Below are 15,230 nucleotides of genomic sequence, written 5' to 3' on the forward strand. Positions count from 1 at the left end.
CCAGGCCCCTTCCCTCCTGACTCAGACAAAAAGCCTACAGGCAGAAAGCTGCTTCCACACACCCCTCATCAATTAGACCCTGTAAACTACAAGTCCACTCTGCCCCCAAACCCACCCATCCCCAGTGTCCACAGAGAATCTCTGACACACAGACAGCAACTACACAGAGTGGACCAAGAGCGGCTCACTAAGACACAGACAGAAACTGCAACAGTCTGTCCAAGAGAGGATCCCGGAGACACAGACACTGACTATAAGGATTGGACAAAGAGGCAAAGACACTGGCAGCACCAATTGGAGGAAGAGATGGGTAGATGCCAATGCAAGAACTCATTCAACAACCTAAAAAGCAACAAGGTAGCACCAGAACCTAGTGGTCATACAACAGGAAGACCTGATCATCCTAACCCAGAAGAAGCAGAAGAAAACAACATAAAATATCACTTTCTAAAGATGATAGAAACCCTTAAAGAGGAAAGGAGAAATTCCCTAAAAGAAATGTAGAAAAAAAAAATGGAAGAAATCAATAAATCTCTTAAAGAAAACCAAGGAAAAACCAATAACAAGTGAAGCAAACAGTTCAAGACTTGAAAACTGAAATAGAGGCAACAAAGAAAACACACACCAAGTGAATTCTGGAAATGAAAAATATGGGTAAATAAAAAGAAACTACAGGTGCAAGCATAGTCAATAGAATACAAGAGATGGAAGAAAGAATATAAGGCATTGAAGATACGATAGAATAAATAGATTCATTGGCCAAAGTAAATATTAAATACAACAAATCCTTAACACAAAATATCCAGGAAATAGGATACACCATTAGAAGACCAAACCTAAGAATAATAGGGATAAAGGAGAAGAACTTCAGCTCAAAGGCACAGAAATATAGTCAACAAAATCATAGAAGAAAACTTTTCCAATCTAAAAAAGGACAAGCATACAAGAAGCATACAAAACACCAAATAGATTGAACCAAAAAAAAAAAGTTCCCTCACCATTTACTAATCAAAATACTAAACATACAAAATAAAGAATATGAAGAGCTGCAAAGGAAAAATGTCAAGTAACATATAAAGGCAGACCTATCAGAATTACATACAACTTCTCAATGGAAACAATGAAAGCCACAAGGTCCTGGATAGAGATGCTGCAGACATTAAGAGACCAAGACTACTATATTCAGCAAAGCTTTCGATCGCCATCTATGTAGAAAACAAGATATTCCATGACAAAACCAGATTTAAACAATACCTATTCATAAGCCCAGCCTTACAGAATTTACTAGAAGGAAAACCCCAACCCAAGGAAGCTAATTGCACCCACAAAAACACAGGCAACAAATAACCTCATACCAACAAACCCCAAAGAAGGGAAACACACAAACATTACCACTGAAAAATGACAGGAATTAACAATCACTGGTCATTAATATCTCAATATTAATGGACTCAATTCACCTATTAAAAAGACACAGGCTAAAAGAATGGATATGAAAATAGGATCCATCCTTCTGTTGCATACAAGAAACATACCACAACCTCAAAGACAAACATTACCTCAGAGTAAAGGGTTGGGAAAAGGTTTTCCAATCAAATAGACCTAAAAAACAGGTGAGTGTAGCTATACTAATATCAAACAAAATAGACTTCAAATTAAAACCAATCAGAAGAGATGGAGAAGGACACTTTATGCTCATCACAGAAAAAAAAAATCCATCAAGTTGAAGTCTCAGTCCTAAACATCTATGCCCCAAATACAAGAGCACCCACATGTGTAAAAAAAAAATTACTAAAACTTAAATTACCCATCAAATCTCACACACTAATAGTAGGAGACTTCAACATACCACTCTCACCAATGGACAGGTCAACCAGACAGAATCTTAACAGTGGAATAAGAGAACTAACAAATGCCATGACTCAAATGGACTTAAAGACATCTATAGAACATTTCACCCAAACACAAAAGAATATAACTTCTTCTCAATACCTCATGAAATCTTCTCTAAAATTGACCTCATACTTGATTACAAAGTAAACTTCAACAGATACAAAAAAAAGTTGGAATAGCCCCCTGTATCTTACCAGATCACTATGACTTAAAGCTAGAATTCAACAGCAACACTAATTTCAGAAAGCCTACAAACTCATGGAAATTGAACAGTGTTCAATCCAATCACCCCTGGGTCAAGGAAGAAATAAAAAAATTAAAGACTTCTTAGAGTTCAGTGAAAATGAATGCACATAGAACTAAGTGCCTACATAAAAAAAAGGTGGAGAAATCTCACACTAGTGGCTTAACAGCACATATGAAAGCTCTAGAACAAAATGAAACAGACTCACCCAGGAGGAGTAGAATACAGGAAATAATCAAACTGAGGTCTGAAGTCAATAAAATAGAAACCAAGAAAACCATAGAAAGAATCAATGAAACAAAGAGCTGCTTCTTTGAGAAAACCAACAAGATAGACAAACCCTTATCCAAACTAACCAACAGGCAGAAGGAGAACATCCAAATTAATAAAATCAGAAATGAAAAGGTGGACATAACAACAGAAACTGAGGAAATCCAGAGAATCATTAAGTCCTACTTCGAAAACCTGAGCTCCACAAAATTGAAAAATGTAAAAGAAATGGACGGTTTTCTTGATAGGTACCAAATACCAAAATTAAATCTAGACCAAATAAACAATTTAAATAGACCTATAACCTGTAAAGAAATAGAAGCCATCTCCTAACAAAAAAAAAAAGCCCAGGGCCAGGTAGTTTCGGTACAGAATCCTACCAGAACTTCAAAAAAGAGCTAATACCTATACTCCTCAAATTGTTTCACACAATAGAAACAGAAGGGGCATTGCCAAACTCTTTTTATGAGGCTACAGCTACCCTGATACCAAAACCACACAAAGATGTGATCAAATAGAGAATCATAGATCAATCTCCCTCGTGAACATTAATGCAAAAAATACTCAATAAGGTACTGGCAAACTGAATCTAAGAACACATCGAAAAAAATCATCTACCATGATCAAGTTGGCTTCATCCCAGAGATGAAGAGATGGTTCAACATACAAAAATCTATCAATATAACCTACCATATAAATGATTGAAAGAAAAAACAATATGATCATCTCACTAGATATTGAAAAGGCATCTGATAACAATATACAGAAAGCCAGCAGCCAACATCAAATTAAATGGAGAGAAACACAAAGCGATTCCACTAAAATCAGGAGCAAGACAAGGCTGTCCACTCTCTCCATATCTACTCAATATAGTACTCAGTTCTATCTAGAGCAATTAGACAACAAAAGGAAATCAAGGGGATATAAATTGGAAAGGAAGAAGTCAAACTTTTGCGATTTGCAGGTGATATGATAGTATACGTAAGCGACCCCAAAAATTCGACAAGTGAACTCTTACAACTGATAAACACCTTCAGTAATGTGGCAGGATATAAGATCAACTCAAAAAAATCAGTAGCCCTCCTGTACGAATGATAAAGCAGCTGAGAAAGAAATCAGAGAAATATCACCATTCACAATAGCCACAAATAACATAAAATATATTGGGGTGATACTAACCAAAGAAATGAAAGACCTGTATGACAAGAATTTTAGGTCTTTGAAGAAAGAAATTGAAGAAGATATCAGAAAATGGAAAGATCACCCATGCTCTTGGATAGATAGGATCTACATTTTAAAAAATGGCAATCCTACCCAAAGCCATCTGCAGATTCAGTACAATCCCCATCAAAATTCCAACACAACTGTTCACAGACCTTGAAAGAACAATTGTTGACAGACATTTCTGTCCTTCCCAGTCCTGAAGCCATTCAATCCCAAAGAAATACACAGAGGTTTACATTCATTATAAACTGGTTGGCCTATTAACTCAGGCTTCTTACTGACTCTTATATCTTAAAGTGACCCATAATTCTTGTCTGTGTAAGTCATGTGGCTTGGTTCCTTTAATCAGCGAGGCATTCTCATCTTACCTCTGTGTCTGGGTGACAACTGTGGACTTAGCCTTTCCTCTTCCCAGAATTCTCCTGTTCTGTTTGCCTCACCTATATTTCCTGCCTGGTTACCCTGCCTATATTTACTGCCTGGCTACTGGCCAATCAGCATTTTATTAAACCAATACAAGTGACAAATATTTACAGGGTACAAGACCATTGTCCCACAGCAAACAATACTCAACTTCATATGGAAAAACATACAAACAAAAAAAACAAGGATAGCCAAAACAATGCTGCACAATAACAGAACTTCCGGAGGCATCACCATCCCTGGCATCAAGCTCTACTACAGAGCTACAATAATGAAAACAGCTTGGTATTGGCATAAAAAAAGACAGGTGAAACAATGGAATCGAATCAAAGACCAGGATATTAATCCACACACCTACAAACACCTGATTTTGACAAAGAAACTAAAATTATACAATGGAAAAAAGAAAGGTAGCATAACTGGATATCAACATGTACAAGAACGCAAATAGATTCACATCTATCCCCATGCACAAAACTCAAGTCCAAAGGGATCAAAGACCTCAATGTAAATCCAGCCACACTAAATCTCAAAGAAGAGAAAGTGGGAAGTAGCCTTCAATGCATGAGCACAGAAGACCACTTCCTAAATATAACACCAATAGCACAGACACTGATAGCAACAATTAATAAATGGAACCTCCTGAAACTGAGAATCTTCTGTAAAGCAAAGGACACAATCAATAAGACAAAATGACAGTCTACAGAATGGGAAAAGATCTTCACCAATCCCACACCAGAGGACTGATCTCCAGAATATATAAAATACTCAAGAAACTAGACACCAAAATACCAAATAATTAAATATAAAAATGGGGTACATATCTAAACAGAGAATTCTCAACAGAAGAATCTCAAATGACCAAAAGACACTTAAGGAAATGCTCAACATTCTTAGTCATCAGAGAAATGCAAATCAAAACAACTCTGAGATTCCATCTTACTCCTGTCAGAATGGCTAAGATCAAAAATACCAATGATAGCTTATGCTGGAGAGGATGCAGAGTAAGGGGAACACTCTTCCATTGCTGGTGGGAATGCAAACTTGTACAGCCATTTTGGGAATCAATATGGCAGCTTCTCAGAAAATAGGAAATCAAACTACCTCAAGATCCAGCAATACCAATTTTTAGCATATACCCAAAGGATGCTCAATCATACTATAAGGACATTTGCTCAACTCTGTTCATAGAAGCATTAGTAACAGCCAGAACCTGGAAACAATCTAGATGCCCCTCAACCAAAGAATGAACAAAGAAAATGTAGTACAGGGGCTGGAGAGATGGCTCAGCGGTTAAGAGCATTGCCTGCTCTTCCAAAGGTCCTAAATTCAATTCCCAGCAACCACATGGTGGCTCACAACCATCTGTAATGAGGTCTGGTGCCCTCTTCTGGCCTTCAGGCATACACGCAGAAAGAATATTGTATACATAATAAATAAATATTTTTTTTAAAAAAAGAAAGAATGTAGTCCATTGACACAATGGAGTACTACTCAGCAGTAAAAAAAAAAAAAGGCATCTTGACATTTGCACACAAATGGATGGAACTAGAAAAAAAAAAACATCCTGAGTGAAGTAACCCAGACCCTTTCCTAGTCAGGGTTCCTATTGCTGTGATGAAATACCATGACCAAAAAGCAAGTGATGGAGGAAAGAGTTTATTTGGCTTACACATCCATAGTGCTGTTCATCACTGAAGAAAGCCAGGATCGAAACTCAAACAAGGAAGGATCCTGGAGGCAGGAGCTGATGAAGAGCTGATGGAAGGGTTTGCCTTACTGGCTTCCTTCCCTGACTTGCTCAGCTGACCTTCTTATGCCAGAACCCACAGTTCAGGGGTGGCACCACCCACCATGCACTGGGCCCTCCCCCACTCATCACTAATTGAGAGAATGCCTTAGCTGCTAGAGAAAAATGTAGAGGAAGTGTTTCAGGATATATACAGGCACAGGCAAGAACTTTCTGAGAGATGCCAAGGGCACAGGAAATAATCCCAAGAAGAAACAACAAAGGAAACAAACACCGGAAGAAAGAGACAGCTATAGAGAGGTGGGAGGAGGTCTGGGTAAGCTATCCACTTAGTTATTAATATTTAGACTATATAAAGAACTACAAAAATTAAACACTAAAAAACCAAATCATCCAAGGGTCTGGGTTAAATGAATAGGCAGTTCTCAAAAGGAAAAAAAAATACTACAAGTAACCAATAAATATTTGAAACATTGACTGACTTCTTTGGTCACCAACGAAATACAAATTAAAACTGCTTGACATTCCCTCCTAATCTCTTTAATTATCAAAAAAAATGACAACAAATGCTGGCTAGGGTGTCAGGAAACTGGGAGTGCTGGTAGAAACTGGAGCCAGCTTAGCTGCTGTGGAAGTCAGTGGGGAGGAGCTGGGGAGATGGTATGAGGACTGGAGTTTGCTCTACCAGCACCCACATTTAAATAGGTTTAGCAGCATGCGCCTGTTACCCCATTGCACGAGGGAGGCTGAGCTAGGTGGAGCCCTGGCATTCACAGCTGAATCGAAGAGCTTCAGGATCAGTAAGATACCTTGTCCCAAAAATCAAGGTGGAGAGGGATCAAGGAAGACAGTCAATATCGACCACGCACACACACACACACACACACACCACTCACCATGCACACACATACAAATTAAAATGGAACTACCATATGACCCCGCTATAGCATTGGGATATATACTGAGGACATTTGCACATCCATGTTTAATGTTACATAATGGTCAGAAAATGAAACCAGCCCAGGAATCAATATATGAAGAAAGAAAATGTAGAACAAATACACAATGGAATTTTACTCAGCCATAAAAAATTATTTCATGACTTTCGTGGGGAACCAGCTAGAACTGGAGTTTATTATATTAAGCAAAATAAGCCAGACCCAGAAAGACACAGATTATATATTTTTCATCAGTTGCAGAATCTGGATTTCTCTGTCTCGTGTGTGTGTGTGTGTGTGTGTGTGTGTGTGTGTGTGTGTGTGTGTGTTGCAGGGTGATGCTTGTTCATCCCGGCCACCCAGAACCGAAATAATCACACAGAAACTGTTTTATTTACATTACTGCTTGACCCATTAGCTCTAGCTTCTTATTGGTTAACTCTTTCATATTAATTTAACCCATCTCCATTAGTCTGTGTATCACCACGAGGTCGTGGCCCTACCAGCAAAGTTCCAGTCTATCTCCGGCGGCAGCTCCATGGCTTCCCCTGACTCCACCTCCTTTCTCCCAGGATTAGTTTTCCCCACCTGACTCTGTCCCCCTATATATATTTTAGAAATAATAGATGACAGAGCTGCTGGTCACTAGCATGGTGATTGCGGAACTGCAAAATGACAGACAATAGCAGTGTGGTTATTTAAAATCTAGATACAAGATAGAAAAGAAATCCATTTTATTTTGTTAGGCATACAAGAAACCAAACATATTTTACAGTATGTGATCATTGAAGGTAATTCAATATGAGAAGCAAAGAGTGGGAGGGTCATTGTTTATCATGACAGGCTTAAAAAATTTTATTTGTTTATTTTGTTTTTCTGGTTTCGTTGTTGTTTCTTATGATCCTGACCTGTGGTAACTGTGTATTTGAGCCTATGGGGAAAAAATCTGAACAACCCACTTTTTCAGTTCATTTGTTGGACAAAATATAAGGAAACATGGTCTATTTTATCAATTTTTTTTTGTTTCTAAGTGACTATTTAAATACAGATAGCAGTACCCACGACAAACTGGAGGAGCAGGTCCTGCCACCTTAACCAACCCACCTGCTGCCCGGTATGTCCGCTCAGACTGAAGAGCCAGCTGTGCGCTATGGCGCAATGTGTCTGGAGGCTTGCCCAAGCTGACCAGGGGGCAGGGGGACCAGCAGAGGAAGAACTGTGCAGACCGAGACGGATCACATGTAACATACGCCATTCATGCCATTTCCAGAACCGAGTGTGGGGAAAGGAACTGCAGACAATAGGAAGTGAGAATCAAAGTTCACTAAATTCTGCTTAGAAGACACAGGCACGAAACGCAGAGCGTGATGAGTGGTCCAGTTTGTGCAGTGTATGTCGTTTGTTAAAACAACTGGCCTTTCTCAGCTAAGTGTGGTTTGGCTGCAGTTGTTCTGATTTCTTTGCACTGATAAAGCTGAATGCATGGAGACACTGCCATAATTTTTTTAAAAAGAATTCTTTCTCCCTTCCTCCTTCCCCCCCTTCCCTCTCCCTCTCTCCCTCTGTGTGTGTTTGTGAGTGTGTGTCCCAGGAGTGTTCATGTGCCCACAAAAGGTAGAAAGAGATTTATATGACTCTGTGTGTGTGAACATGTGTTTACATATCGTTGTGTCTAAGTATATATGTGTGTGTGCATGTCTTTGCATATCTCTGTGTCTATGTATGTGTTTGTACATCTGTGTGTGTAAGTGTGTATGTGTGTGCCTTGAAGTTTGCAGACGCCCACAAATGCCAGAAAAGGATGTCAGACCCTCAGGACTGGAGCTCCCAGGTAGTTGTGAGCCACCAAAATGAATTCTGGGAACTGAACTCTCGACTTCTGCTAGAGCAGCCAGCACTCTTAACTGTGAGTCATTTCTCCAGCCCTCCTGCTACACATCTTCCCGAATTATGGGGAGTGACTTTAAACAAATGGGCTTAGCGCCTGTTCTGCATCAGCATTTAACTAATTGTGTAACCTTGCCTGCTTTTTTTTTCCAACTGAAATAAATTTTTCAATAGTGACACAGTGAGTTGTGCTCCAAAGACTGAGGGAAACTGAGTCCAATGTGTTGAAACCCTCACACAGATACCAGGCTTCTGGGTCTAGAATCCTGAAGTGACTGGAGATCCGATGAGTCCAAGAAAGCCCCTTTAGTGGAAAAAAAATCATTTCTTTGCACTATTCTCCCTTCTTATAAATCTGGAGCACCCATGACTTTAAAACGCAGCTAAAGCCAGCTAAGTGTGGTGGCGAACACCTGTAATCCCAGCACACAGGAAGCAGAAGGGGCCACAGTTCGAAGCCATCATAATGGCAAGCCTGAGGCCTGGGCCAGGTGAAGTCTGGCTCAAACAAACAAACTCAAAGCGCTAGAAAATAAATACTTCTAAGTTGGACTATGATGTGTGTGTAACACGTGTGCATGTGTATACACACACTTACATACTTTCACCTCGGAGAGGTGAGCAATACATCGTGCTCCGGAGCAGAGCTTTTTAGGGCGCAGGTGTCAACATTTCAGGACCATTTTTGTTCTTGAAAAAAAAATATTAAGTTTCAGAATGGCATTCTCGCATTTCAGAATGGCATTGCAGAGAATTTTGGAAACCACTGGCTTGTAGAAGCTTCCTGGTCACAGGGCAGTGTTTTAGGGGAAACCACTTCCCTTCTCAGCTGGGGACCCAGCGGAATTTGTAACCACCGGTGACTGTCCGGATGGTGAAGGCTTTGCCCTGGGGGAAGGCCAGAGTCCGGATGGTACTGTGGCTGCGGATGGGCGTGCTGAAGGAGCCGCCTTCCTCCAGCTCACTGTGGCTCAGGTTCACCGAGCTGGCGCTGCAGTCGGTGCGCATCCCTCGGAAGGCACCATGCAGGTTCCTTGAGTTGCAGTTCTTGCTGCCTGGCTCTTGTTGCAGCCGAGGTCGCTTGGGGTCGCGGTTCTGCAGGGCTTCATCGCAGCGCTGGGAGATGTCCCTAAGGATGGCGTCCACTTCCGAGCAACCCTGTCCTGCTTGGCCCGCCGCACAGAGCAGCTCCTCCAGGCTCCTTTTCGTCGTCGCCTTGATCTGGAAGGGCTCTGGTGGGGACTGCGTGATCATCAGCTTCTGTAAAAGATTGAAGAGCCAGTAGGACTCGCCTGGAGCTGCGTGAACAGAAAGAGCCCCGGGCGCGCGCTACACAAGGGACACCGGGGCCCCATCACAGGCGCCGCTGCTACACTTCCGACGGTGTCCCGCACGCCTGTCCACTCACGTCCAGCACTGAGGCCAGGTGCCGGGTCCGGCTGGCGAGTTCTTTCAACTGCACGTTTCTCTCCCTGAGTGAGGCGATCTCCTCCTGCTTCTGCGTCAGCGTCACGTGCAGCTGCAGTAGGACATCTAACATCAGAGAGGCCACAATGCTGGGTCCACTCTTCAGGAATTGAACTCAGACCCTGACATCGCATCGGACCGGGGACCCACGGACCTTTGTTCTCCTGACAGTAGTCAATTATTTGACTTTAAAAAAAAAACAGTTGTGTGATAAACCATATCTCAGTTAAACGTTAATGTGTTCTTCGGTGGTAGTCAAGAGTATTGATTTGGACAACAAGCCCTTCTAGGTGCTCCCTGTGAAGTTCAACCGCCTCATGTCTCAATTTATTTATTTATAAAAATGGGGCTAGTGGGATTGTCTAGCTTCTGTGTTGTATAAAATGAGAGAGGAAAATAAGTTGGTAAACACAGTCAGGCACATAGAAAACTTCCATCAATATTGTTAGCACTATTACCAATCTGATGGGAATCCAGGGCAGTGGTGCACACCTGTAATCCTGGCACTAGGAGAAACTGAGGCAGGAGGATCAGCGTTCTAGCAAGCCTGTGTGCGTTGCATGGCAAGTTCAAGAAAAAGAAAAGGGCTGGGAGTGTAGCGCTGTTTGGTGGAGTATTTATACATGGAGCCCTGGGTTAGATACCCAGAATCCCATAAACCAGAAACGGTGATGCATGTCTGGAGAATGAGGAGTTCAACCAAGGTCTTCCTCTGCTACATAGGGAGTTAGAGGCCAGCCTGGGCTACAGGAGATCCTGTTTTCCTAAAGAAAAGAAAGGGCATGGGGAAGAAAAGGAAACCGGAGAGAGAGAGAGAGAGAGAGAGAGAGAGAGAGAGAGAGAGAGAGAGAGAGAGAGAGAGAGAGAGAGAGAGAGAGAGAGAAGAATGTCTGGTGGGCACGATCATCTCGATTTAGTGAGTTCAGAATCAGTTTGGGCCAATTGAACAGTACCGGCTATTAGAACTCCTGGGTCTACAGAAGCGCGCGCCAACTTCACAGTTCCCAACTTGTGCTCTGTACTAGGCCCTGACCGCACCCCAAGATTCCTAACCACTGGTGTCCTTACTTGGTTATTCTCTATGAGAGCTGTCCCCAGTGCCCTCTGGTTCTGGTCAGCCACCTCCTTCCAGTACTGCTCGGTTGGCGGTGGCGGCAGGTCTGGAGCGCAGGGTGGTGGGGGCAGCTGTGGAGACCCCAAAGCAGGTGGGTCCAGCGATGGCGAGAGGCAGGACCCGAAAGACGAAACATCGCATGGGGAAAAGGGAAAGTCACCTTCGGTCAGGGGAGGCGACATCAAAGAGGATGAATCTGGGAGAAAGCAAAAGATGAATTGGCTGCCTCCAGATAGTGCCTAACTAGCCACGGGGGCAAAATGCTTCCCAGACATTTGGGTTGTTTGAGTTTTTCTTCATAAGGCAAAGTCTATGATTCCTGGTCTTACTCACTGTTTTTTTCATAAGCACCTGCTGAGCTAATCTGAAGGAACTCAGGCAAACCTCCTGGGGCCTGGGAAGCATACAAGATTTTGTTTCTCTGTAGACACTTGTCATTTAACTTCTGTCCCACGGCATCACAGAATGGGTACCTCATTTCCAGAACCTACACTGAGAAACCCATAGCCTAAAGACCAGGTGACATAATTTCCCCATTTTAGGGAAAGGATATCCTCAGTTAGGGAGAGTCCGACCCCTTGGTGAAAGAGAGGCTGGCCAGTGTCAGGCGGCGGGCTGACCACCTTCACCACAACACGATCTGAAGTGTATGGTTTTGGTAGGTGACATCCCTTCTGTCATTTAACTGCGAGGAGACTGCGCTTGCCTGCAATGAGATCATCCACAGTGTCTCTGAAATTCTGCAGGCTGAAATCGTCTTCGGTTTGCAAGGAAGGATTCTAAAACAAAGCAATGGTGTGAGCCAGTCAACACTGAGTCTGGGCTTCGGAGAACAATTCTAAACAGACAGACAGACATCCTTGCAGTTTCTAAGGCTAGTCTGCATGCACTTTGGTTCACAAAAAGAAAAATTAAACTTCACCTCACCCATAGAACAGTAGGTTTACCTTGGGCTGGCAAGCGTGAGCATTACTCTTGCAAGTCTCAAATACCACCCGCCAGTCCAGCTGGGTTTTGAACAGCCCACCTGAGCTTCCTCACAGGTGGGTCATCAGGCAGCCATGCTGACTCCTTTTGATATTCTTTGTGTACCCATGGAATTGCAATTCCTACTTCAACCACCCCCACCCTTACCTTCCTAAGAGCCGAAAGCTTGGCATTAACACCAGGACAGGCACCAAGGCTTCCAAAGTCTAGGCCTAAAGTGCTAACCACCTCACCAGTAAAGGAAAGGGAAGGGTGGGGCTGTGACCAATGGGGTCAGGGATACTATGAAAGGTGTCTGTTCAGGAGACTGCAGCAGCTATGGTGTCATGTGTGTGTTGTTGTTGTTGCTGTTGTTAGTGTGTGTGTGGTGTTGCTGTTGATGGGTTGTTGTTTGGTTTTTTTCAGTTTCTCTAAAAGTTGGAGTTGGCTTTTCACCTATGGTGGGATACAGCTCCATGTTGCCTGACCAGGATTCCCAGGTGCCTGAGAGAGAAGGAAATGGTAAGAAGGTAGGGGTCCAGGCATCTTCCTAGTCTCTTAAGGGATGGGAATTTCAAGTCAATGACATTTTCCTATTTCTGTAATCTCTCAGTTAACCAGTGTGGAAAGCAGGCAGGCTCCACAGAATGCTTTCTCTGCTTCCTCTGAGAGAGAATCCTGGAGAAGAAGGATTACCCAATGCCTAGTGACCAGCCTGGCATGGCCGCATCATTGTCTGTCTTCTTGGGAATCCCTGCTTCCTTGGATTCCAGAGTTTGAAAGGGGAAAGGACTTTCTTGGATGCTGGTGTGAGGGGATCCATCCCAGACGCGCACCGGAAATGCCTACGGATTCCACTATTGAGTCTTATCTTTGTATCGATCATTTTGTTCTCCCGGAAGCCCTTCTTTCCTAGTCATATATTTTGGGAAATTGAAACAAACTCCGATTCTAACCTTCTCTCTGGCCCTATTTTCAAGTACCAGACTCCCTTATGGACAAAAGAGGACAGATGACCTTAGCAGCTGCTGGACACTGAGGACTCTGGGTCAGAACTTCTTCATTTGAGCATCAGGTCTGCATCTTCTGTAGTTTTTGCATAAGGGGGGAAAGTAAAGTGAAGGGGACGTGGAGGGAAGGAAGAATAAAGAGAAGAAGAGTAAGGGGAAGGATAGGGAGAATAAGGGGAAGAAGTAGCAAGGAGGAGGAGAAGAGGAGGAGAAGAAGAAGAGGAAAAGGAAGAGGAAGAGGAGAAGAGTACAGGCTGATCTCCATGATGTTTGTAGTTTTTACAGACATAGTTGGAAAATTGCATAGGCAAGGACATTGATAATATGTGATAATTTCTGATAAAGTCACAAAAAAAGCAGTACTCCGGAACAGGTGGCCTGACCCAGGAAAGAGACAACTTTGAAGAGTAAGTACCTGGCATTCCAAACTATTAGATAAAGTTACTAAACATCCCTGAATCCTGGATTCCCCCGTTCTCCTCATCTAATTTCTTGTGATAACCAGCTTTGGGGACGCCCAGATTTGTTTGTTAGCAAAGGTGGGGCATGCTGCCTTCCTGCTCAGTGCTGTCTTCTATAGAAATTTCTATGTCTATGTGGTCTGTTAGCAGATAATTTTGTAGGGTTGACTCTGTGTAAATTTGACTGCTAGAACAACGAGTGAATGTCATCGCTCCAAGGCCTCATGGTGTTGGGGAACGGAGCAAAGTCACTCCGTTGCCTGTGCAGAAGTCACACTGTTGAGGTGTTTAGGGAATGAATCCTATTTTGAAGGGAAGAGTCATGGCTTCCCAAGACTTCCACAGATATGACAGTGACTCTTCCAAAAGGCAAGTGTTCCCTCAGCCCTGCAAAATGGGTTATTCCATGAGGACATGGACGTTTACACTTCCCATGGATCTGCCTATTGGTCTGTCATGACGCTGGTCACTGCAGAGTCTTGTGGGCTCCAACAGAGGAGTAGAATAAAACGTTTAAAGTGGCCAGCTGCTGAGTGTCCGTCTCTGCAGACAGAATGGTTTGCTTAAGAGACCTTTGTCGTCCCCCCCCCCCCCCGTGACTTTGATGGTCCTTTGGTACCTACGAAATATAAATGGTTCCGGTGGTGACAAAACAGTTATCCTATGAGCTTGTGCCCATTCACGTGGTTCCTCAGCCCACCAGCTCCGAATTGCCTTGTTCAGTAGAATAACAAAGTGCCCTGTAGTAAAAGTTGGCCAGACCAGTCCCGAAAATGAGAACTTAATAACATACTAGGGGGGAAGAGAAAATTAGGATCTAGGATGCTTGACTACCCACAATATGCTGAGTGTGCCTGTGTTCCCCAGTCCATCTCGAGGCCTTAGAGGAAACTAAACCCACCAGTTTTGCGTTTGGATCTGTAAGGGGCCAAGAGTCAAACAAGGGAAAGAGTACCTGCGAGGCGGAAGAATCAGCACTAGATGGCGCTTCGGTGCCAAGTAGCGAGGTGCAGTCTGCGAGGTCCTGCAGGTCTATGGTGGTGAGGGCTGCGCGGGAAGATCAGGAAACACGCACCCAACGAACCCTAAGCCTCTCTGCCAGGTCGCCACCAGGACCCTCAACCAGGACCTCAGAGCCCGGGGAAAAAGGGGCTGCGGATCGCGTGTGCCGCACCCACCCGGCATAATCGAGGGTATCGAGGGATCGTGCAGGTGCCTCGGGGCTCACCTGGCAATGCAGCGGGCTCTGCGTCAGGGGGATCCTCGTACACCGACACTGGGCTGTCGCAGCCGCATCCGGAGAAGGACTTCCACGGAGGAACGAACTAGCCGGGGACAGAAATGGGAAGCTCAGGTCAGCTGTCGGGGCGTTGGGCTGACAGACTCTGCCAGAGCCAAGACCACAACGAGCATCCCCACCTTCCTTTCTGGCTTCCCGGGCTTGCCGAGTGGCCGCCGCGACAGATCCAGCATCGTATTGGGGCAGATGCTGTCGAAGGCCCTGCGTCCGGCTGCGCTGCCCTCACACGCCTGCATCCTGGGATGGTGACCCACACCCAGCGCTACTGCACCTGTTGGTGCCA

At 43.8% G+C, this 15,230-nt stretch overlaps 1 protein-coding gene across 1 annotated transcript; it reads right to left on the minus strand.

Moving 5' to 3' along the window:
• Positions 1-9,454: 9,454 nt before the first annotated feature.
• Positions 9,455-15,183, minus strand: Mcidas (multiciliate differentiation and DNA synthesis associated cell cycle protein). Its single transcript, XM_075977822.1, has 7 exons — positions 15,067-15,183; positions 14,876-14,972; positions 14,603-14,694; positions 11,917-11,989; positions 11,165-11,406; positions 10,038-10,148; positions 9,455-9,889 (listed from the first exon to the last, which is right to left on the minus strand). The coding sequence occupies exons 1-7, from the start codon at positions 15,181-15,183 to the stop codon at positions 9,455-9,457; spliced, it is 1,167 nt and encodes a 388-aa protein (XP_075833937.1).
• Positions 15,184-15,230: the final 47 nt, after the last annotated feature.

This window comes from Microtus pennsylvanicus, chromosome 6 (genome assembly GCF_037038515.1).
Source record: "Microtus pennsylvanicus isolate mMicPen1 chromosome 6, mMicPen1.hap1, whole genome shotgun sequence".
Taxonomy (NCBI): Eukaryota; Metazoa; Chordata; class Mammalia; order Rodentia; family Cricetidae; genus Microtus; species Microtus pennsylvanicus.

What these genes read in the sequence shown, in the direction of transcription:
- Mcidas (XM_075977822.1), bottom strand. Translation starts at nt 15,183, where the DNA reads ATGCAGGCGTGTGAGGGCAGCGCAGCCGGACGCAGGGCCTTCGACAGC. An exon ending in TGTGGATGATCTCATTGCAG is followed by an intron (nt 11,407 to 11,916) that starts GCAAGCGCAGTC and finishes GCTTTCTCCCAG; the next exon opens with ATTCATCCTCTTTGATGTCG. An exon ending in ACCTGGCCTCAGTGCTGGAC is followed by an intron (nt 9,890 to 10,037) that starts GTGAGTGGACAG and finishes AATCTTTTACAG; the next exon opens with AAGCTGATGATCACGCAGTC.